Source organism: Rhinoderma darwinii, chromosome 10 (genome assembly GCF_050947455.1).
Source record: "Rhinoderma darwinii isolate aRhiDar2 chromosome 10, aRhiDar2.hap1, whole genome shotgun sequence".
NCBI classification, from domain to species: domain Eukaryota; kingdom Metazoa; phylum Chordata; class Amphibia; order Anura; family Rhinodermatidae; genus Rhinoderma; species Rhinoderma darwinii.
Window position 1 is genome coordinate 48,949,363 of NC_134696.1, and position 25,485 is coordinate 48,974,847.

Sequence of the window (25,485 nt, forward strand, 5' to 3'; positions counted from 1 at the left end):
GTGTTTTATTTGGACATAAAGAGCATAAAAAATTTACAAAGTACCTAATGTTGCAAAAAAAATAAATCACAATCCATCATTAAGCAGCTATAGGTGTAAAGATGTAGTGCAGACACAAATGTTGTAGATAACCTGTATTGCTTATTTTTGTAAATGCACATTTTCTCTCTCTATGTCTCCTGAGTATGCGGGCTCGTCCTGGTGTGATGTATGAGCTGTACTGTGTGTGCTGACCAATCAGATGTCTCCCACGCTGCTCCCCTTATGCTTTTTCACTGAAACACTACAACTGGCCATTTAAATAAGATGAAAGTCGGTCGAAATAGACCATTTTGACTATTTCGTCCAACTATCGGTTTAAAATGATATGTGAACAATCGTTTGCGATGGTTGACGGCAGATTGAGGTCTACCAAAAAATATGTTTGTAATGTTGGATTTATTTAGACTGCTGGCTGAAATTTGGCGTGTATGGCATGTTCGGCCATAATATCTTAAACTTTACTTTTAACTATGTCTCTGATCTACCATTTTAGTCTGACATGTTGTTGGTCAGATTGTTTGTACGATTCTATGTACGATTGTGGCCACTCCTAATCTTAAGTACATGACCAGCGCTTTATGCAGAGAAACTGCAGTTGCATCCCCCTCCTCCCCTTCTAGTCTTCACTGTCTCACACTGGACAGAATTTTTTGAGACCTGAAGAGGTCTCTGAACATTTACAGAGAGCCTGTGGGCAGGAGAATAGCGACTAAAGACTGCTGAAAAATTAGAAAGACGTAATTTTCTCCTGATAGGGAATATTAAACAGTTTCGTATATTCATTATCTACTACTGATTTCTACGAATAAAAGTTATAATGACAGTTAAGCTAAAATGTATTCTAAGGCTATAAAGAGCTTATATACCATAACGTTTTTCAGAGAGCAGTATTTTCCTAAGCTGAGTGACAGGTCGAAACAGTATCATAAGATATGCTCTCAGCTGCTTTACAGAGTCTAAATACTTCATTAGAATAATAAAAACAACAACATTTTCTACAAAAATAAAATGTTACATACAAATTGGACGGATCAGAAAATTCCTATATTGCAACAATACTGTATTTCTTATGTTATATGCGGAAGGGAATCTTAGTAGAACATCGTCTTATACTTATTGGCTCCTTGCTGTTGCTGACTGGAACAGGGTGATATCTATGGCAGAGGAGTTAATACCGCTGTTGGCACACGTTAGGGTCAAGGGCCTCTCAACCTTTTTCGGCCAGGAATCCAGATTATATCTGTGAGGCATTTGTAGCATACTTTACGCTGTTTACAATCAATCCAGTTTTATTTTGTTTTTAATGATTATACTTTTATATTAGTATTTTACATTTTGATAAAAAAATAAAATAAAATGATGATGAAAAACATTGCTGCAAAATAAAATGAACAAGACTAGGTGAATATTTGAAATAACTCATTTGTGAAATGCAACCTTCTAGTTTTCAGCATCTACGCACATGCTGTATATAAGATCAGGGTGCTTTCTTTTTATAGCCAAGGTCTAATCCCTATAATGTTTTGTATAATATCCACTAGATCTGTTGATTTCCATTTGTCATGGAACAAAACACCTCTGGCATTACTGAATATATTTCACAGTCTAAATGTATGCAGACGGCCTGACTGGCATATTCATGTCTGTCTTCATATTGCTGACTGATGCAAGAACAGCATTTAAAGTTCATGGGGGCGGGGGATATCGGTTAAGATCGGGTATACTTATCTGAACTATATTTAGCTAATCCTAGTGGATAATATCCAGTTATGGATGCTTAACCCCAGCTGAAACGAGCTGCAGAATGTGTGAGGTTTATTTTAATACATCCTAATTCAGATTTTAAAAGGTACATTTATCAATCTTGAAATAGTTATTAAAATGCGTCTGAGATAAGTTCTATTTCTAATGTGGCTTATTATGTATGTTGCATACTTGTTCTTCTAAACTGAATCGATTATACGGTGTTAACGTTATAGACAAATGACTCAAATAAAAGTCCTTTCTTTATTTGATAAAAAAAAAAAATAATTATTGTAAGGCATATGGATGGGATAGGGGGGAGTCCTAAGCAGACCCTCCCTGTCATGTGAATGGCTCGCATGTAATACTGCACTCCCCCTGCCGGGGGCCAATGTAGGGGAAGAGTGTGGCCAGACACAACTTTCCCCAACAATATCAGCTGAAACCTGTGCTGTTCAGCTTGTTGCCTCGCGGGTTGCACTTTATTACAGACAGATGCATAGCTTCAATGGCTTTTTCCTCCAAAAATAAAATCGGAACCAGAATCAATCACGTCAACTACCACTTCGTGCAAACACTGTGACGTTACACTATATTGTACTCATTTGCATTGTAAGATCACTCTATCTGTAACATTATCGGGAAATTATTAAGAATGAGAATGCAGCAGAGGGGCCTTTGGGACTCTCAGACACCATGGCAAAGGTGTAACATTAGCCTCTGCACCTCTATGTAAAACACACCTAACATAAATATAAAGATTTAATGGAATATATATTTTGTTTGTATATCTTTTAAAATACTGCTCTGCCCTGCAGTAATGGAAAGGTGCAGCCTAAGGTGAATTTTCCACTTTTCTCCATGAATCGGGTACCTATCATTGTACTGTATGCGTGGATGAGCTGCAGTAAACAATAACCAGCCAACAACGCCCCCTTTTGTATAGTCACACTGTCTATATAAATTAGGCTCTGTTTACATCTGCGTTGGAGGCTCTGTTAGAGGCCCCCGTTAAAAATGGCAAATAAATTAGCGGAAACCTAACGTACACCATTATAGTCAAGAGGGTCAGTCGGGAACGCAAAAAATGTAATTACGGATGCAGATTTGAACATAGCCTTAGCTTAGGTGTCATTCATACTCAACTATTGGAGCCACCTCAGTACTCAGATTGTACAATATGAAGTTTGAAGTTGACTAGAACCTTTATGACTATAATCAATCAATTAAAACAATTATTTGGTTGTCTATTAACAATAAGTAATTTTGTAAGCAGTTGGCTTGTTCATTTTATTTTCTACTTGGTTCATTAATGTGTTTTGGAATGTTTTTTATGTGGTCAATTTTTTTCTTTAAGACAAATTGGCCTTACAGCGTATGAAGTGAAACAATATATTTACATTTTGTTGCCATTATATTGAAAAATGTACAAATAAATTGGAAACAAAATCATCCAAAGCAGATAAATTGTCTGGAATGACCCTTAGTTGTCCTATTGGCAGGTAGCCTAGAAGATGTGGGAAACTGAATAAAATACCTTCTAGTCTGATAAACCAAATGAAGCTGGCTACACACACAGATCAAGCCAGCTGCTTGACACAAGACTTGAATATCAAGATGCAGCTTGGTTACACAAATAATTATCTTGAATAAAATGTAACCATTGGGAAATCTTTGCTGATCTGCAGGAACCTTTTATTTTTCCATCCTAAAAAGTTTGGAAGATCAAGAGATGAGTATAGGGTGTACTCTAAGTAAACATTATCCATTCACATTTTCTAACAGTGTTCAGAATGTTATGTAGATCCATGTGTCCAATCACTTTTATTCCTTGGGAACCTACAGTCAGAAAATGTATAGTACATTAAGGAGTATTTAGGTGAACATCTTTTATCAGAATTTATGCAAAAAGATAATTTTAAGGTTCAATTTGCGACCAAGTACTGTATATAGAAATGATTACAGTTTGGTAACTGTGGTCATATTTGTGGTCCTATTGGTATTCAATGGCTATATTATTTAACCATGAGCTTCTAGAAGCTTGGACTTTCCTGGTTTTTGCCTACAGGTCTGAGCCCTTGCCGCACTACAATTGCCTCAGGCACCCTATCTCTAAGGGGGAGGCCATGATTGTAAGGTTGTGTGCCACATAAGAGAAAAACAGTGATTGTAGAGGTGGTAAGCCAAGCGCGAATACTTCACAGGTTTTAGTCGCAGAATGATGACAAGAAACCCATAATGATTATTGATACAATAATAATAGTTCCTTTTAACAGCCACAAAGGTGCAAACACTTCTCCACAAATGAGTTGTACAGTCTCTTTATCGTTCAGCAAAGTACTAAATGGCGGCAATGCAGGCAATGGTGGCTCTCCAGCTTTACTTGGCTTTCTTGTACAGAGCTTCAACTCCTCCTTGATGCAGGCGTACATACACATATCCAGGCACTTTCTTTTTATCTTTGGGCTATAGCAGTCTCTATCGCTATCATAGGGAGGCACTAGGAAACTTCCACCCAATGTTTCAGAAACTCAATCACAGAGAAAACATCCACCCGGCACAAATCACTTCACTTCTGCTCTTGGGGAGGTGCTTGGCAACTTTAACCTGCATGTTGAAAACCCTCTCCAGCTTCAGGGTCCCCCATAAAACTTTTGCTTACCAGCAACATTCTACTGCTTCCATGGCCGCAGCCCACGGACTAAATCCTGTTAGACGAGAACAGTTGCCTTTTATCAATTTAGCACTGCCCCTAGCGTAAGGCATGCAGCGTTTCTATGTTGGATGCATCCTCATCAGTTAAGGGGCAGCAACGTACCATTTCAAATGGAGTTTGTGCCATTTCACCCTGCACCGCCCTCAGTGTGGAGAGTGAGCCACCAATGCCTGTAACAGTAAATAGCAGTGAATTTTTTTTTTGCCTGAGGACCTGCAAAACTAAAAACATGTGACCACAGGTCCTGTGCACACAACAAAACCACATAAAATAATAACACATCCTGGCCACTAGGTGGCAACATAGCAGTGGAAATATATACACTTAATAAAGCAATAGCAATATTTATTCTACAGGATCTGGACCAGTCAATAAAGAGCAGTGAGAGCAGCATAAATCAATACACTTGGGGCTTATACAGACGAGTGTATAATATTTCTCTGTGTTGTCCATTAAAAAAAAAGACAGCACACGGACCCATGCAATTCAATGGGGCTGTTCACAAGGCAGTTGTTTTAACGGTCTGTGCGAAGGGCCGGTGAAAAAATAGGACATGTCCTGTTTTGTCAGTTTTCACGGATCTCTCGATAGACTCCAGCTTGCAAAGTGCCGAGAAGGACGCTTTCTGCGACCGGCCGGCCACGGTAGAAAAGAGAGTCGAGGGCCATGGATGGAGGTCAGCCGGGAGCCCAGGAAAATGGGTGCAACACTCGTTCGTCTGAATAAGCCCTTAAAACAACAGTATATTTGTTCTTTTTGGAGGTGCTGCTCCACATTTGGGAAACTTTGGCACCCCTGCCACACCTTACAGAGGTATAATAAAGTCATTCTTCAATAGAGCTATTGTGCGGCTGAGGATAGACATTCAGTATTTAATCTGACCTTCAACAGTCCACCAATATGCAGAAGATAGGGTACAAGATGATTTCTGCAGCATCGCTGCCCGCATCACTGGGGCAACTGAAATAAAAGCTGGCCTGGGATTGAGCTGCAGTACAAGTTACAGCATAGATACATGCAGAGTTGTGTTGAGTATTGCACTTAAGGGGTTGCAATGCTCCCTTCTTTTTGGGGAGACTGTGTGTCAGACCACTGATGACAGATGGACCACCTATCCGTATGGCAGTTTCACAAGAGCGTATTATGGCTGCAAATCACGTCCGGACTACAAGCATAATGACTCAAACTAAGAGCATCATCCGTATGTAGTTTGTCCGGGACTTGCAGCCGTAATTTGGCCGCAAAAAAGTGCCCAGGTTACACATGTATGAAACTGGAGTTAAAAGGAAAACCCCTCACACAGGCATTATGTTGAATTTACTGTAGAAGGCTGCAGGCATTAGGTCTTGCCACTAATACTACTTATTTCTTCCACTCTCCAAACATGACTGAATTACACAGATAAACCTGGTCCTGCACATGCTGTGACAGTCAAAGAGGTCTGGGGATTTAATGCTCTGCTGGAATGGCTGCCTCCCAAGGACAACGGAAACTCAGAAATTACAGGTTACTCTATTCAAAAGGCTGACAAGAAGACGATGGTGAGATTTTTTTTTTTAAATATCATATAGTTTGGATGTTGATATTAGTCCCTTTCTGCCTGTCATCCTTGTTAACTCATAGTATTGTAGTCGTATGTCAAGTACTGTTTAATATTTCTTATGTTTAGTTTAGTAACCTGTCGAATAGACATAAAAACCGGTACACATTGATATAAAATAATTATATAAAAAATTGCTTTCCTAACTGCTATAAAACTTAATTGATCAAAGCATTTTAATCGGAGTATTAATGCGAATGTTTAATTTTAGTTTTATTAATTAGATCAGACTGTAGAAGAGAAATAATGTGTTTATTTTTTGTGTAGCTATTTATTTATGTTTGAAAACTTTCCTGGGGCGGCCATATTGGAGATATACCCTTCCTGTATTTAGTGTACAAACAGTGAGGCATGGTGTGTGTGCTTTATAGCACTGGAAATAAATTGGAGTCAATTGACAGAGAAATGTCAGAGATTATTACAGTCCCAAGGAAGTGATAGAATACAGTTCTCGCTCCCAGAGACCAGGGATTGACTGAGGAGATGCATACAGAGCCTCATTTTTGTGCAAAGTGTTGCTATCCTGCCTTATCTAGGCGTCCAGCAGTACAATAATGATGTAATTAAATCCCCTGCCCTCTAATGACAATGAGGTGACTTTGCTTATTGTTTCCAAGTCTATACAGCAAAGTTGACAAGTGGGTAGCAGGAAAAAGGAAGTATCAACCAATGTGACTGTACTAGTTGCCTGTGTGAAAACCAGAATATTTAAAGATTTATTTTATGTGAATAGTTACATAAAAAGTAAACAAAAAGAACCAAAGATTAAAAATATCTCAATAATAAAAAAAACAACCTGATTTAAATAAATTTCTGATGATACATTCCCTTTAACCATTATAATTCTTCATTTTTATTTCTCAGGAATGGTTCACTGTATATGAGCACAATCGTCTGCCACGCTGCACAGTTTCTGACCTGATCATGGGAAATGAATATTACTTTAGAGTATACAGTGAGAACATTGTTGGCCTGAGTGAGGCTCCAGGGGTTTCCAAGAACACAGCTGTCATCCAGAAAACTGGTGGGTAGAATATAAGACACAATGGGGCATGTCGATGCAATTACTTAAATGTATAGGACCTATGTCTGTTCTTCATAGCAAATTGTTACAGCTCATGGAGCAATAATTGGAACCCAATTCTGCGTGTCCATCTGCTAGTGATGTCACACAAGTGAAATCAGCATCCATGTGTTCTAGTCAAACTCATTTATAAAAGACCAAGCATGCTAAAGTGCACTGTAGATCATTTTCATTGTCATATCATGCTCCATCTTTACAACTGTTCTCCAAAAAAACATAAATGACTGGAATCCATTTTTTTTTAGGCTAGCAAATATCATGTTGGCCAATGGAAAGAAGTGTTTTTAAAGGGGTTTTCCTTTTTGTTAGAAGGGTCCCCCTCACAATAAGCTGATTACAAGTTGTCAAGCTTATGGAACCCCCAGCAATCAAATGTAATCTGTGAAGGAACCTGGCAGCAAGTGTCCAACTCTCCACAGCAACACCACAGGAGAAATGATTTGTGAACCATAGTGGCGCTGCTGGTAAGGAGGTTTAGAAAGATGAGGAGAATATATGAAAAACAAAGGTTTTTTTATGAGTGGCTACGCGTTTCAACACTGGACCAGCGTCCTCATCAGGCCTGATCTTTCTAAACGTCCTTACCAGCAGCGCCACTAAGGTTCACAAATTTTTTTAATTTTTCAAAAAAAGTTATTTTTCTCATCTACAATCCTCTCCAGCGGTGACTTTGTTTAGTCTTCGGTTTTTGTGTACCTGGCTGCAGCGGTCCTATGGAATTTTCATAATTTGGATAACGGCTTTATAGCCCAAACTACTTACCTGAAGATCCGTACCATTATTGGCGTCGTGTGTTTTGCTACTCCTACAGGAGAAATGAAGCATTGTACAGTTTTCATTGTAATCAATAGGTAGTCTGTGTAATGCACAGATGTGCAGGGTCCTACAGAGCAAGAAAAACACTTGTACCCTGATCTCTATTCTGGATAATAGATGAGGGTCCTGAACAGGGGACTCTCATCGTTATAACAACTTTAATATAAGACCCGCCACATCGATCAACTAATCACCATGGATCTTGCTCCTGAGTCCTTGGCAAACAACTGACTTTGTCAAGGGAACATTCGGCTGGCTGTATACAGTACAAATAGTATGACATGGTGGCCATTCAGATGAGCGGGAGCGCCCTGTATGATAGTTATTGGGCATACTTTTGTTAAAAAAATATTTTGGCTACTCAATGAGTGTAGATTGTTTAGACTTTACAGTAGAGGCTTTATTAAAGACAAGTATTCTAAGAGCTAAACCGTAAACCCAAACACACATTTAATTTCTCTTACTGTATGTCTCTACTGTACAGGTTTAATTCACAAACCTCGTGATTACGAAGAAATGGATATCAATGAGGCTCCTAAGTTCCTTACTCCTCTCACAAACCGGGTTGTAGTGGCTGGATATAGCACAGCCTTGAATTGTGCTGTTAGAGGTCATCCAAAGGTATGCAGTTGTCTCTTGTGAAAAGCGTATGGCAGAAGTTTCTATAGTGAAGAACACAAAAAAAATGTAGTCCTAGATAAGAGAAAACAAGAGTGATTTTTTTGTCTATGACATTTTTTTTTTTGTTGTAAAACCTATTGCTTAAAAGCTACGTAAACCTTTGAACACTTTTACTAAAACAATGTATTATGGTGTTTAATGCAACTTTTGAATTGCTTTTTATGAAAAAAAAAATTTTACTTTTTGAGATACGGCTTCTATGTATCCTGGATATATAGAAGCTGTTTCTTGCACTAAAACCCAAGTACATCAGGTCAGCGGGTCAGACGACTTCCATGACAGCAGGTCCTGTGTGTCTCTGAGACACAGGATCTAGCTGTTATCGAGCAACATAACACAACGATAACACATCTTCAAGGTCTACATAGACTTTAAGATCCATACCCTCTAAAGCAATCCTTTGTTTCTAATTTAGCCTAGAGTTATCTGGATGAAAAACAAAATGGAGATTAAAGATGATCCCAAATTCCTCATGAAACATAACCAAGGAGTCCTCACTTTAAACATCCGCAAGCCAAGTCCCTTTGATGGAGGGACCTACACTTGCAAGGCTATCAATGATTTGGGAGAAGCTGAGGTGGACTGCAGACTGGAAGTTAGAGGTACTATTTGTAATTTCCCTCGAAAATGTCAATCAATGGATAAGTATCAGTTCCACCTCAGAATAACTAGACCATCTGCTTGCCGAGTTGGTCAAGTCAATGTAGAGTGAATGTGGTAGCCTGTATTTCTGTGTACAAAATCGCATGTGTGTACATATGGTACATAAACACTACAAGGCTAAAATAGGCACCCTAACATTGCCTTAAGCAATGCTACATGCATCAGCACTTGGTGGTCTCCTTCAATGGGCTTGTGTGGACTACTGGTATGACGGTTTTATAATTACTTCATAGTTGAATGGAGAACCTGTAGCAGGGCAGAAATTTAAATAAACTCACTTGTTGGTAAAGTTGCATCTTATGACCGTGGTACAAAAAAGTCCAGCATCAGAGTGGGAACAGCAATTTATTGAAACATGTATAAAAGGTCTATTGGAAGACACCCAGACAGATTATCTTCTGCATAAGAGGATTTCCCTGCCACGTGGGATGGTAATCTGACTATCCTAGTTGTTTGTTTCATCATATGACCGTGCCGTCTTCAAAGTATCAGGCAGCTGATGCGAAGAATGAACATAATGCATTGACGAGCCATGGATGCATATGATAAGAATATAGTTTTACTGTCATACAAATCACTAGTTAGACCACACATGGAAAATTGTGTACACTTTTGGTCACTTTTTTGCAAGAAAGAGACAGAAGAGCTGGGGAGGAATTAGTGGAAAGCAACCAAAGTTATAAATAGAAACGGTGGACTGTATTACCCAGGGAGATTGTCAAAATTGGGGTTATTTAGTTTTAAAAATGTTGGCTTGAGGGTGACCAAATGACTATAAATATAGAAAGGGTCATTGCAGAGATCTCGCTAATGATCTTTTCATACCCACGACTGTAACTATAACATAGTTACATAGTTACATAGTTAGTACGGCTGAAAAAAGACACACGTCCATCAAGTTCAACCAAGGGACGGGAAAAGGGAAGGGAAAAATTTCTACACATAGGAGCTAATACTTTTTTGTTCTAGGAAATTATCTAACCCTTTTTTAAAGCCATCTACTGTCCCTGCTGTGACCAGCTCCTGCGGTAGGCTATTCCATAGATTCACAGTTCTTACAGTAAAGAAGGCTTGTCGCCTCTGCAGGTTGAACCTTTTTTTCTCCAGACGCAGGTAGTGCCCCCTTGTTTTTTGAGGGGGTTTTACATGGAACAGGATTTCACCATATTTTTTGTATGTGCCATTAATATATTTATATAAATTAATCATGTCCCCCCTTAGTCGTCTTTTTTCAAGGCTAAATAGGTTTAATTCTTTTAATCTTTCCTCATAACTTAGATTCTCCATGCCCCTAATTAGCTTCCTTGCTCTTCTTTGTAATTTTTCCAACTCCAGGGCATCCTTTCTATGAACTGGAGCCCAGAACTGAACTGCATATTCTAGATGAGGCCTCACTAATGCTTTGTAAAGTGGCAATATTACATCCCTGTCCCGCGAGTTCATGCCTCTTTTAATACACGACAATATCCTGCTGGCCTTTGAAGCAGCTGATTGACACTGCATGCTGTTATTTAGTTTATGATTTACAAGTACACCCAGATCCTTCTCAACAAATGAATCCGCCTGTGTAGCTCCCCCTAGGACATATGATGCATGCAGATTGTTGGTACCCAGATGCATAACTTTACATTTATCTACATTAAACTTCATTTGCCAACTGGTTGCCCAAACACTTAGTTTGTTTAAATCTGCTTGCAATTCACGAACATCTTCCATAGACTGAACTATATTACATAGCTTGGTGTCATCTGCAAAAATAGAAATAGTGCTATTAATCCCATCCTCTATATCATTAATAAATAAGTTGAATAATAGTGGTCCCAGCACTGAACCCTGTGGTACACCACTTATTACCGGGGACCATTCAGAGTAGGAATCATTGACCACAACTCTCTGGATACGGTCCTTGAGCCAATTCTCAATCCAATTACAAACTATATTTTCTAAACCTATAGTCCTTAATTTACCCATTAGGCCTCTATGGGGGACAGTGTCAAAAACACTATATCCACAGCGGCCCCTCTGTCTAGGCTTCTGCTCAACTCTTCATAAAAATAGATTAGGTTAGTTTGACAACTACTGTCCTTAGTCAAACCGTGCTGGCTGTCACTTATAATACTATTTATTGTCACATAATCCTGTATATAGTCCCTCAATATCCCCTCAAACATTTTCCCCACGATGGATGTTAAGCTTACTGGTCTATAATTACCCGGGGAAGACCTAGAGCCCTTTTTTAAAATAGTCACCACATTTGCCCTGCGCCAGTCCCTTGGCACTATACCAGTCACTAGAGAATCTCTGAATATTATGAAAAGGGGGACAGAAATAACTGAACTAAGCTCTTTAAGAATTCTAGGGTATAACCCATCTGGTCCCGGGGCCTTGTGCACATTTATTTTATTTTATTTAGCTTGTACCATATCTACATTCATCCAATTCAGTATATCAACTGATATATTAACAGCACTGGCAGTGGCTACATCAGCTGCTCTTTCTTCTGTTGTATATACAGAGCTAAAGAACCCATTTAGTAACTCTGCCTTCTCTTGATCCCCTGTGACCAACTCCCCATTACCACTATCTAGGGGTCCTACATGTTCAGACCTTGGCTTTTTAGCATTTATATACTTAAAGATTTTTTTGGGGATTTGTTTTACTATCCTTGGCCACCTGCCTTTCATTTTGTATTTTTGCTAATTTTATTACATTTTTACAGATTTTATTAAGCTCTTTATATTTTACAAAGGCTGCAGATGTACCCTCAGATTTGTATTTTTTAAATGCCCTTTTTTTGTCATGTATTGCCCGTTTAACAGAAGGTGTAAGCCATGTGGGATTTAATTTTAGTCATTTATACTTGTTACCTATAGGAATAAATTTTGCACTATAATTACCCAAAGTAGATTTGAAAATCTCCCATTTATCATTTGTCCCATTATTTGACATTAGTTCTTCCCAGTCTATATCCTGAATTTCAGCCCTCATCCTGGGGAAATTGGCTTTCTTAAAATGAAATGTTTTTGACCTCCCAGCCTGCATTTGTTTTTTACAGTATAGGTAAAATGTAACTATATTGTGATCACTGTTACCAAGGTTTTCACGAACATTGACATTCCCAACAAGATCTGCATTATTAAAAATGACCAGATCCAATAGAGCTTCACCTCTAGTCGGGTCTTCCACAAACTGGCCCATAAAATTTTCCTGCAACAGGTTGAGGAAATGTCTCCCCTTTGCAGTTGAAGCCGAACCATGACACCAATTAATATCCCGGAAATTAAAATCTCTCATTATCACTACAGTACCCGCCTGTGCAGCCCGCTCCATCTGTTTATATAGCTGACCTTCCATCTCCTCAGTTATATTGGGGGGTCTATAGATTACACCAAAAGTAATTTTTTCAGTGTTTACTTCCCATTCTAGTTCCACCCACAAGGTTTCAACCTCCTCACAGTATTCACCCACTATTGTCTCTTTCACACTCGCCTTCATATCACTTCTCACATACAGACATACACCACCGCCTTTCCTATTTGTCCTGTCTTTCCGAAACAGTGTAAAACCCTGTAGATTTACAGCCCAGTCATGTGAAGGGTCCAGCCATGTTTCAGCAACACCAACTATATCTATATTTTCTTCCAGTACCAAGGTCTCCAGCTACCCCATTTTGCTTGCTAGACTTCTGGCATTTGTGAACATACACTTTAACTTGCCTTTCAGTTTTTCACTTTTATTATCAGAAATGTGATTTGACATTATTTGGGCATTTTTATTTACACTGCTGTTTTATAACAAAAGGATCTCCTTATCCTGTGGTCTAGTCCTCTCCCCACATTCTGTTTCTCCCCCCCACCAATATAGTCTGACCCCTCTCTAACCTGACTACCTCTTTTTTTCTACATTGACCTCCCTCCTCAGCCCTAGTTTAAATACTCCACCACCCCAGCTAGAATTCTCTCCCCCAGCACAGCGGACCCCCTTCCATTTAGGTGCAAATCATCTGCAGAATACAGTTTGTACCCTAATGAAAAGTCAGCCCACTGCTCTAGGAACCCAAAGCCTTCTCCTCTACACCAAGACTTCAGCCATGCATTTAACTCCCTGAGCTCCCGCTGTCTTTCCTGTGATGCGCATGGCACAGGCAGTATGTAATGACCGGGGGGTAGGGAAACGGACAAGTGAGCCCTAATCTACCCACCACTCTGTCCCTGCCTACTTGCAACGACCCGCCCTAGGCGACGGGGTACAACTGGGCGGCGGTCCCTGCACTCAGTAAGTGCACGACAAACATACAAGGGAATACAGGCAAGGGAAAGGGGCAGATGCCCACGGCAACATCGTGAGCAACCAGAGTGGTGAACGAGCCGAGTCAAGCCAGGAGTGTGCGAGGTACCAAACGAAGAGCAGAAGAGTAGTCAGTAAGCCAGGGTCTGTATGGAGCAGGAACAAAATAGAAGGAGCTGTAGCTGGGCCAGGAAACCACACGAAAAAGAATAACAAGCAAGGAGGAACAGGAAATGCAGGTATAAATAGACAGAGGGCGGGAGCTAGCTGAGTCTGGCCAGGCTACGATAGGCTCTCCCACTCCTAAGCCTGCCAGCCTGAGTGGTGGAAGCTGGAGTCAGTCTCAGGGATGTAGATTCAGGTGCTGACTGATTAATTAAGGGAGTTAACCCCGAAGCTGTGTCTGGCAGATCCTTTACAGTACCCCCCCTTTTATGAGGGGCCACCCGACCCTTTCTAAGTGGACCTGGCTTACTGGGGAAACGCAGGTGGAACCTCCTGACCAATACCCCAGCGTGAACATCCCGGCGGGTACCCAAGTCCTCTCCTCAGGCCCGTAACCTCTCCAATGGACCAGGTACTGGAGGGAGCCTTGGACCATCTTGCTGTCCACAATCCTGGCCACCTCGAATTCCACCCCCTCAGGGGTGAGGACGGGAACAGGAGGCTTGTTATTATGTAATGACCGGGGGGTAGGGAAACGGACAAGTGAGCCCTAATCTACCCACCACTCTGTCCCTGCCTACTTGCAACGACCCGCCCTAGGCGACGGGGTACAACTGGGCGGCGGTCCCTGCACTCAGTAAGTGCACGACAAACACAACAAACATACAAGGGAATACAAGCAAGGGAAAGGGGCAGATGCCCACGGCAACACCGTGAGCAACCAGAGTGGTGAACGAGCCGAGTCAAGCCAGGAGTGTGCGAGGTACCAAACGAAGAGCAGAAGAGTAGTCAGTAAGCCAGGGTCTGTATGGAGCAGGAACAAAATAGAAGGAGCTGTAGCTGGGCCAGGAAACCACACGAAAAAGAATAACAAGCAAGGAGGAACAGGAAATGCAGGTATAAATAGACAGAGGGCGGGAGCTAGCTGAGTCTGGCCAGGCTACGATAGGCTCTCCCACTCCTAAGCCTGCCAGCCTGAGTGGTGGAAGCTGGAGTCAGTCTCAGGGATGTAGATTCAGGTGCTGACTGATTAATTAAGGGAGTTAACCCCGAAGCTGTGTCTGGCAGATCCTTTACACAGTATTCCTGAGAATACAAACTTGGAGGTCCTTCCCTTCAGCTTGTAGCCTAGTTCTTTAAAATTATTCTTAAGGCTCCTCCACCTACCATTTATTCTGTCGTTGGTACCGACATGGACCACAACAGCTGGATCATCACCAGCCCCTCCCAGCAATTTGTCCACCCGTTCCACCACATGCCGAACCCTGGCACCAGGGAGACAGCAAACCATTCGGTTGAGGTGGTCTTGGCGACAAATTATTCTATCCGTCTTCCTGATTATAGAATCCCCTACGACTATCAATTGTCTTGGCTTACCTGCATTACCATCCCGCCGACTACTAGCTGGGCTGTTCTCCCGGCTGTTAGGGAGATCAGTATCCACTAGGGCTGCCATTTCTAAGACCGACACCTTCACATCATCACCCAACTTGGCAATTTTTTGCTTGGAATGTCAGAAACAGGATTGGCCTTCCTTTTCTTAGACCCCTTTCTACTGCCCCTAACTACATTAACCCAGCTACTTGCCTGATCCTGCTCACCCATGTCTTCACCCTCCAGTTCTAACCCACTAACTGCATGCTCCGTGAGTAGCAAGCTCCGCTCAAGATTGTCTATCTTCCTCAGTGTTGCATTCTGCTCCTCCAGATCTCTAATGCGAGCTTCCAGGTGACCAACATGCTCACATCTGCCACAGAGGTATTCACCCTGGAACTCAGGCTCCAGTCGTGCATACATATGGCAAACTGTGCACTGAAGAAAACCCCCAATCTTGCTGGCCATTATCCCAGTTACAAAAAAACAGCGAACAGTTGTTAATGCAAAAAGAATAGAAGAGTACTTACTGGGGATTTAACTCCTCTTTTTTAACTCCGGTTTTTGTAACTCCACTTGATATACAAACCACTTGTTTAGCAAACCCACCAGAGCAGGCTCTACAGAGTACTGAGGCCTAATTTATACCACCTGGGACCACCTAACCCCTCCCCCTAGTAACCTGCTCAGCAGGAAGTAAGCTGCAAAGAAAAAATGGTTTTAAATTGTGTCACTTTTGCAAACTTTTTAGCAAGCAAGCAATCAATTCATATATCACATACAATGGCCCCCCACTTTGTCACACACAACACAGTAAGTAAATCCGTTTTTTGTAACTCCACTTGATATACAAACCACTTGTTTAGCAAGCCCACAAGAGCAAGGAGGCATCCACGGCATCGGAAGTGGTTATGGTTAATTTATTGAAAAATTTAAAAGGGGTCTGGATGTAACATACACAGGGCCGCCATCAGGAATTTCAGGGCCCCCTACAGCTAAATTTTCGGGGCCCCCCTACCGTGGCACCGCCTGTTAACGGTACTCCGTCCAGCACTATATCATGGTACCCAGGGCCGCCATCAGGGGGGGGTATTAGGAGTACTGATGTGAGAGGCCCGGCCAAACCTAATTGAAAGGGGGGCCCGGCAAACTGCCGCGACTTGCCTTTGGTAGAAAAAAAACAGGCCCCTGCAATGGGGCCCGTTTTTTTCACCAAAAGAATGTCATGAGCTGCGGGCCCCCCTTTCAATTAGGTTTGGCCGGGCCTCTCACATCAGTACCCCTAATACCCCCCCTGATGGCGGCCCTGGGTAGCATGGGGGTCGTCATGGGGGCCGTCAAACACCGCCGCCCGTGCGACCGATCACGCGCACCCGCAAACTCCCGCGCATGTGCACCGGCGACCGCCTGGAACCGCGCACCGAATTTTGAGGCAGATTTTGACCTGCCCACACTATCTTGCCGCGTTTTTTGCCTGCGGCGATTGAGGACAGCAGACAGAAAACGCAGCGAAAAATGCATTTTCTGCCTCCCATTGATTTCGATGGCAGGTCAGAGGCGGAACCGCGGCAAGAAAGGACGTGCTGCTTTTTCTTTTTTCCGCGACTGGCTCCCATTGATTTCAGATTAAATCAATGGGAGGTGGTTTTGGAAGTTTTTTGGTGCTGATTCTGACGCAGTGTCCGAGTCAATATCAAGGGCCAAAAACTCTGTGAACTGGGCCTTATTGTTAGGGCTTATTCAGACGAACGTGTAATACATCCGTGCAACGTGTGTGATTTTCACGCGCCTCGCACGGACCTATGTTACTCTATGGGGCCGTGCAGACTGTCAGTGATTTTCACTCGCCTCGCACGGACCTATGTTACTCTATGGGGCCGTTCAGACTGTCAGTGATTTTCACGCAGCGTGAGTCCGCTGCGTAAAACTCACGACATGTCCGATATTTGTGCATTGTTCGCGCATCACGCACCCATTGAAGTCAATGGGTGCGTGAAAATCACGCCCAGCACTTCCGCAGCCATATAAACTATGAATGAAAACAGAAAAGCACCACGTGCTACAAACATACAAACAGAGTGTCATAATGATGGCGGCTGCGCGAAAATAACGCAGCCGCGCATCATACGCTGCTGACACACGGAGCTGTTATGGACCTTTTGCAAGCGCAAAACGCCACGTTTTTGCGCGTGCAAAAAGCACACGCTTGTGTGAATCCGGCCTTAGGGTAGGAACACACTCGGCATGAACGCTGCGGATTTTATGCAACACATTTTATTGTGGATAATCCGCAGCGTATTACAGTCGCAGCAGAGAGGATGAGATATGAACAAATCTCATCCACACGCTGCAAAAATAATGGACCTGCAGTGTGGCTTTTGGCTTTTTAAGCCGCAGCGTGTCAATGTATTCTGTGGGATCGCTGCTCCTCTGTTGCGGAAATGCTGCGGTTCTGCCGCAAAAATCACAAATGAGAAAAAAAAAAAAGGCACTTTTTAAAATTGATAAAAAAGTTTAGACTTGCCCCGGCCGTAGTCCTGGTGACGCGATCCTCTATTCTTAGCGCAGCTCGGCCTCCTGTCATGACGTTTCATCCCATGTGACTGCTGCAGGTCACATGGTCTACAGCGTCATCCCAGGAGGCGGGGCTACGTTCAGAAGAGAGAGATGCGTCACCTAAACTACGGCCAGGGCAAGTCTAAAGTTTTTTTTCCCTGCAGGATTCCCGCAGCGGACACGCCTCACCAAACCTGCGCCACTATTTGGTGCGGTTTTGCTGGCAGAATTCCCTGCGGCTACCGGGGCGGATAAGCTGTGTAGTTTTACTCAGCATATCCGCCTAGTGTGTCCCTTATGATGTCGCTCCTGGAGCTGCTGCCGCTCTCTAAATAGGCAATTGGTTCAGTAGAATTTGGAATTATTTTTTTTTGTGAACCAGCTTAAAAAAATACAAAACTTTTGTGTTAGGGCCTGTTCACATCACCGTTCGCTTCCGTTCCGTCTGAGGTTTCTGTCGGGTGAACCCCGCAACGGAAAGTGAAAGTGACAGCACAGCTTCCGTTTCAGTCACCATTGATCTCAATGGTGACGGAAACATCGCTAATGGTTTCCGTTCGTCACCATTCCGGCTGGTTTTCGGACGGAATCAATAGCGCAGTCGACTGCGCTAATGGTGATGGAAACGGAAGCTGTGCTGTCACTTTCATTTTCTGTTGCGGGGTTCACCCGACAGAAACCTCAGACGGAACCCCGGAATGGAAGCGAACGGTGATGTGAACAGGCCCTAACACAAAAGTTTTGTATTTTTTTAAGCTGGTTCCCAAAAAAAAATAATTCCAAATTCTACTGGACCAACTGCCTATTTAGAGACCGGCAGCAGCTCCAGGAGCGACATCATAAGGAACACACTAGGCGGATATGCTGAGTAAAACTACACAGCTTATCCGCCCCGGTAGCCGCAGGGAATTCTGCCAGCAAAACCGCACCAAATAGTGGCGCAGGTTTGGTGAGGCATGTCCGCTGCGGGAATCCTGCAGGGAAAAAAAAGTTTAGACTTGCCCCGGCCGTAGTCCTGGTGACGCGTCTCTCTCTTCTGAACGTAGCCCCGCCTCCTGGGATGACGCTGTAGACCATGTGACCGCTGCAGCAGTCACATGGGATGAAACGTCATGACAGGAGGCCGGGCTGCGCTAAGAATAGAGGATCGCGTCACCAGGACTACGGCCGGGGCAAGTCTAAACTTTTTATCAATTTAAAAAAGTACCTTTTTTTTTTCTCATTTGTGATTTTTGCGGCAGAACCGCAGCATTTCCGCAACAGAGGAGCAGCGATTCCACAGAATACATTGACATGCTGCGGCTTAAAAAGCCAAAAGCCACACTGCAGGTCCATTATTTTTGCAGCGTGTGGATGAGATTTGTTCATATCTCATCCTCTCTGCTGCGACTGTGATACGCTGCGGATTATCCACAATAAAATGTGTTGCATAAAATCCGCAGTGTTCATGCCTAGTGTGTTCCTACCCTAAGGCCGGATTCACACGAGCATGTGCTTTTTGCACGCGCAAAAAACGTGGCGTTTTGCGCATGCAAAAGATCCATAACAGCTCCGTGTGTCAGCAGCGTATGATGCGCGGCTGCGTGATTTTCGCGCAGCCGCCATCATTATGACACTCTGTTTGTATGTTTGTAGCACGTGGTGCTTTTCTGTTTTCATTCATAGTTTATACTGCTGCGGAAGTGCTGGGCGTGATTTTCACCCACCCATTGACTTCAATGGGTGCGTGATGCGCGAAAAATGCACAAATATCGGACATGTCGTGAGTTTTACGCAGCGGACACACGCTGCGTGAAAATCACTGACAGTCCGCACGGCCCCATAGAGTAACATAGGTCCGTGCCAGGCGCGTGAAAATCACGCACGTTGCACGGATGTATTACACGTTCGTCTGAATAAGCCCTAACAATAAGGCCAAGTTCACAGAGTTTTTGGGCCTTGATATTGACTGGGACACTGCGTCAGAATCAGCACCAAAAAACTTCCAAAACCGCCTCCCATTGATTTAATCTGAAATCAATGGGAGCCAGTTGCGGAAAAAAGAAAAAGCAGCACGTCCTTTCTTGCCGCGGTTCCGCCTCTGACCTCCCATCGAAATCAATGGGAGGCAGAAAATGCATTTTTCGCTTCGTTTTTTGTCTGCTGTCCTCAATCGCCGCGAGCAAAAAACGCAGCAAAAAAACGCGGCAAGATAGTGTGGGCAGGTCAAAATCTGCCTCAAAATTCTTTAAGGAATTTTGAGGCAGATTTTTTTTTGCCTGCAAAATACTGTGTGAACAGGGCCATACATAAACAGCACTTTGAGATAATTTACTCACCGTGTCAGAAGAGCTGCTCCCACTCAAGTCCTCTTCCGGCGATGTCTTCCAGGCGAGGTCTTCGGTCCAGACGTCCAGTCCTTCACCTCCAGCCAGGCTCCAGGTAAGTTTTGTCCATGTGTGTCCGCGGCTGCGCGCGCTTCGTTCGCGGGTGCGCGCGCGGCCGATCGCGGGTGCGCGCGCGGCCGATCGCGGGTGCGCGCGCGGCCGATCGCGGGTGCGCGCGCGGCCGATCGCGGGTGCGGGCGTTCGTGGGTGCGCGCTCGCGAGTGCGCACGCGCGGGAGTTTCCTTGTGCGCGCGATCGGGTGCGCGCGCGCGGGCGGACTGTTTGACGGCCCCCCATGACGAGGGGAGGGGGCCCGCAGCAGCAGCAGCAACAGCAGCAGCAGCTCACGACATTCTTTTGGTGAAAAAAACGGCCCCATTACAGGGGCCCGTTTTTTCCTACCAAAAGAATGTTGCGGCAGTTGCCGGGCCCCCCTTTCAGTTAGGTTTGGCCGGGCCCCTCACACCACTACCCCTAATACCCCCCTGATGGCGGCCCTGAACATACATGGATGAATTACATATTATGGACATTATTCTCCACTGGGAACACAGGAGCACAACACAGTCACATATACTGCAAAATAGGTTTGTACCTTGGACCTGTACTGCAGTTCCTATGCCTCTTGGTGCCTTCGTGCGCCGTGAGGCCAAAAGCGCCAAACCATTCTTAGGAAGGCCAGTGACTGCAGTTGATCAAGAACATATTGAGGAAATGATGTGAGCATATAACTGAAGATAGATTAATGCCATTGAATAAATAGGTTTATAGCCGTTATCACATTCTCCAGGAAGTCCTGAGCCATCTCTTAGTGATTTTCATCTGTTTCTAAAATTGAGGAAAGATCTATGGATCTCCTTTTATGCTGAAAAATGTCTGCAGTATGACAGTGGTATTGGAAAAAGGTCCCCACTTTTTAAGAATTTAATCAAAATAAAAAAAAATGGGTAAAAGTGCATTTAACTTGGGGCAAAATATTTCAGCCTGGCTTTCTATGTTCATATGAACATCAGTTATCGATAAAAGTTATTAGCTTAGCAGCCATGTTATACGGTGACACATTTTGGGGGGATCGGCTCAGAACCTTGTATCGAGTCCCCAATCCAGAGAGGGATTTGATAATAATTTGATCTATGTACTTAAGTACCTAAATCATTGTAATGAACAAATAATAGAAACACTAAAAACGACAGTACAACTATAAATACAATAACAGAAATAAGTGAGCAGAAGAGGAACCTGCAAAGGAATAATATTTATAGAGAGCAGTTGATCAGTATTACACATTTTTTTTCAGTTGTATGACCCTAAAAAGAAGCATTTGATTAAATTAAAAAAATTATATGTATTGTACATACTGTAGTTGCACACACTAGTGTAAATTCATCAAGTGGGCTCCACCTAGATGAAGCCTTATTGTAAATATATATTTTTAGTATTTGAAAAACCATCCCATTTCATATGAACCCGGTTATCCTATCATTTTAAGTTTAGATAAATATACTGTGATGAATTATTTAAGTAATGTAAAATGTTCTTTTTCTCTTTTAATTACTCAGTTCCCCAATAAATGCATCTTGACCTATTTGACAAGGCGATACGTACAGTAAGTAGCACCTATGATGTCACACTTGGTCTAAACAACAATGGGTTATTCATACAATTGTTTGTAGCATCCATGTTGTGGTTTAAAAATGTTTGGGTCTGCCAGTCCAAGAGCTGTTCCTTGTTAGCGACTCTACGCTATAGCTCAGAGGGGGGTCCCAAATGGATGACCACCCTCTATGATGCCCATATGACCTGAAAGGGGTTGTCTTCACAAGGCATCCCCTTTAAGCCATAAAAGATTTTAGAACTACTACATGGTTTACTTGCGTGGTATTTAATAGCATTAACTGGAAATAGATATATAAATATGGAGCCAACACATTGTGGCTGACAAATGTTTTTTTTTTTTCTTACATTACATAATTTCTAGCTCAATGAATACTGCTGTTCTTGATCAATCTGTGATATGGTGGACAGACACCATGATGGAAACCGGGCAGACCCTATTAAAGTCAATAGTGTCAGTTGAGCGACGTTGGCGTCCACCATGTGATGGATGCGTCAGAGCATTGAATTTCATTTTCCTGCTCCTATGATAGAACAAAAAAACTGGATTCATAGTGCAGATTTGAACATAGCCTTATTTGTTACTTACTTTGCTTAGAAAATTATTCAGGAATGTAGATGTAACGTTATTATCATATTTTTATAATAATTTTCCATGCCAACAAATCCCTTAATCTTCTTTCTTTATAATTGAAATTCAGGGATAAATTACATGTCGGATTTTCTTAATCACAAGTTAAAGAAAGAAAATTGTCTTCATCGTCTCTCGTGATGTGGCGTCATGTATGTGATATCATTGCTGTTGTATTTTATTGTATTTTTACCTAAGAGCCTCTTGCGACTGATAAACAAAATGCTTCTCTGTTCTGTTAGGGCCTGTTCACATCAGCGCTCGTTTCCGCTGAGGGGTTCCGTCTGAGGTTTTCGTCGGGTTAACCCCTCAGCGGAAACTCAAACGGAAACCTCAGCTTCCATTTCGACTGCGCTATTGCTTCCATCTAAAATCACGGTACCCTGTCACAACAGTGACAGACGGAAACCATTAGCTAGGTTTCCGTCACCATTCAGTTCAATGGTGAGGGAAATGGAAGCTGAGGTTTTCGTTTGACTTTCCGCTGAGAGGTTAACCTGATGGAAACTTCCGACGGAACCCCTCAGCGGAAACAAACGCTGATCTAAACACACCCTTAACTGGTTATTGAAGTTTCCTCTATTGTAACAATCTCTTAGCCTGTTTGTGACTATCCAATAACACATATGCAGCAGTTTTGATTTGAAGGTATGTTCTCTGTATCTGTATTTCCATGTAATTACACTGTATGCTGTTGCATTGAAAGTGTGCCTGATAAACCAACAAACTATAGTGTTGGCCCAAAAAAACAGGCAAAGATATGTATGAAGACTAAGATAAGAGAATTAGGTCATTGGGAGCGGAAAAACATGGATTGCTTATATGCTTGACAAAAACCCTTCTAAATGCCTGCGGTCAGTTAAATCAAGAGCAATGGGCATGAACATTAAGGAAGAAGAAGTTGAATCTTTCTATATACTACTTACACTTATACTTTATTCGTATCACTTAGTGTAAAGTTAGTTGAACATGTGGTTGCTCAACTAATATGATTTGTGTAGGGTAGTGGTTAGAAAATGTCTACTGGATGAGATGGCATTGGAGGAAGACTTGGCAGCCACAGTTCTTCCAAGACAAAACCTACTAAGACAGTGACCAACCACTATTCTAATATAGGCATGTCTAGGAAATGAACTAAATAACCATTTAGACCACGAAGGTTACCAAGTCCATCAATGCTTTCGGCAGATCATAACATGGCACAATTGTCAATTCAGGAACTATATGGTCATTGTAATGGATATTTTTAGGTTCATCCTAGCTTGTGAGGCTTGGGAAGTTACAAACTATATATTTTAATATTCTATGAAAACAAATGAATTATGAGTGAATTGATTTGAAAGATGCGTCTAGATGGGTATTTCAGTATGTAATAATAAGAGAATAGGTGGACACTTGGAAAGAAACTGTGATTTAGAATGAGGAACAAACGATTGTTTCCAGCAAGAGCCCAACTAGTTAAAAGGATTAAAGAATAGGGAGAGAACCTCCAGCTCACCTGACACACTCCTGTGTGTCGTAGATAGCGCCCGGATCCTCATGTCGGCACACGGATATCAACAGGAAAAAAGAGGAGGAAGGAACGCGTAGGCCTAGAGGATACCACCTCCCCACTTCGTACACACCCAGGACTTTCACAACTGGACTACTTGTTTTAACCTATACCAAATTAAACTTGGAAAATCCTTTCCGTTTTATGCTACCCAGCGCTGGATCCTACCTTCCTCCTCTTTTTTCCTAGTTAAAAGGATTGTCTGGTTTTGAAGAAACATTCAAAACGCTATTAGGGAATTCTAAGCTTATAGCAGGGAGTCCCTCACTCAGGAGACCATTAATTAGCCAGCACAGGCGGTATTATGTAATATTTAATTTCTCCTATGGTGGTGCTGCAGGGAAATTTATGCCAGACTCCTTCACAGATTACAGGTAATTGCCTGGAGTCATAGACAACCAGTTATCAATTTATTTTTGGGAGGGGCCTTAAAACAGCAAGGGATTATCTAAAGAGGACAATCCATTTAACTGTTTACCAGTTTAATCGATCGGTACAGAACCATAGACATTTGTCAAATATAAAAAATCCTATATTGACATTTTGAATGTAAAAGCATGACATGACTAAGTCATCAATTGATTATTTTTGTCAGCATGATCAGAGTGAAGTTCATACATTATGAGTAGTATAGCAATATATAAAGTAATTAAAGAAATTATCAAAATGCTTAACTAATTCGGGTGACTTTGCACCCATGATAAATATCCACCTTTTGTGACATTTCTCCTCTGGTCAAGGTACCAAGTTGACTTCTTCAGGTAAGGAATATTGTAGTAACTGCTTGACCCCATTGTAACAGTTTCGTGTTCAAGATCAAAACATTCAAGGACAAAAGAGTTAATTTATTGTGTTTTCGGACTTGTGTGTAACAATGAACACAATCAACAAACTATAAATGCTTTCTGTTACGTTATGAAAATTTCCTCCAAATTCTGTATTCTCTCGTAGCTAACTGACTGCATTGAGCTCTGAACAGAGTTATGATGTAGTGATCTGGATGCCCGGGCTTATTGCAGTTGCATCCTTTAACACTGTTCAGAATTTGGTATCATTGTCTTGTTTTACATTATGTATTGTGGCATCAATTAATGTAAAAACCATTGTCTAATATTGCAACTTTTTGAACATAAGTGCAGTGTTTATTAGCGATCATTGTACTATCTGGATGGAAATTACCATCTATTAATAATTAAAGTTGTGGAAACTTTTGCTGAGCTCTTTACTGCTGTTCCAGAATGGAGTAACAATGGCATTTTAATGCAGGATTATGATTGTTATCTGTCAAATAAAAATTACAAGAGAAATGAAGTCTGGAATGATTATTTATGTCAAATTTGATGGACAGACAAGTAAAATCGTGGGAGAAGTAAATCCTTTTGTAAAATTTGGCTATATTATAACATGTACCGTACAAATAGGTGCAATTATTTATTCCCACTTGCAAAGGTAACCAAAAATATCACAAATAAGGGCTTGATCACAATGTACTTTTAAGAACTGTTTAGTGCCCCCCTTTTATCTTAAGGACTTAAGCATTTCAATAGATACCAGGAGAGAGGAGACGGTAAATCTTTACTTTGAGTATTGTTTTG

General features: G+C 42.1%; 1 protein-coding gene across 2 annotated transcripts in view; it reads left to right on the plus strand.

Annotated features, from left to right (window-relative positions):
- LOC142662047 (myosin-binding protein C, fast-type-like) overlaps positions 1 to 25,189 on the plus strand; it is a 119,849-nt gene extending 94,660 nt beyond the window's left edge. For both annotated transcript variants that reach the window (XM_075839877.1, XM_075839878.1), the window contains 6 exons: positions 5,903 to 6,042; positions 6,966 to 7,125; positions 8,486 to 8,622; positions 9,098 to 9,284; positions 21,653 to 21,699; positions 22,409 to 25,189. In XM_075839877.1, coding sequence (XP_075695992.1) covers positions 5,903 to 6,042; positions 6,966 to 7,125; positions 8,486 to 8,622; positions 9,098 to 9,284; positions 21,653 to 21,663 — 635 coding nt within the window. In that variant the 3' untranslated portion in view covers positions 21,664 to 21,699; positions 22,409 to 25,189. The remainder of the gene's footprint in view (positions 1 to 5,902; positions 6,043 to 6,965; positions 7,126 to 8,485; positions 8,623 to 9,097; positions 9,285 to 21,652; positions 21,700 to 22,408) is intronic.
- The last annotated feature ends 296 nt before the right edge of the window (positions 25,190 to 25,485 follow it).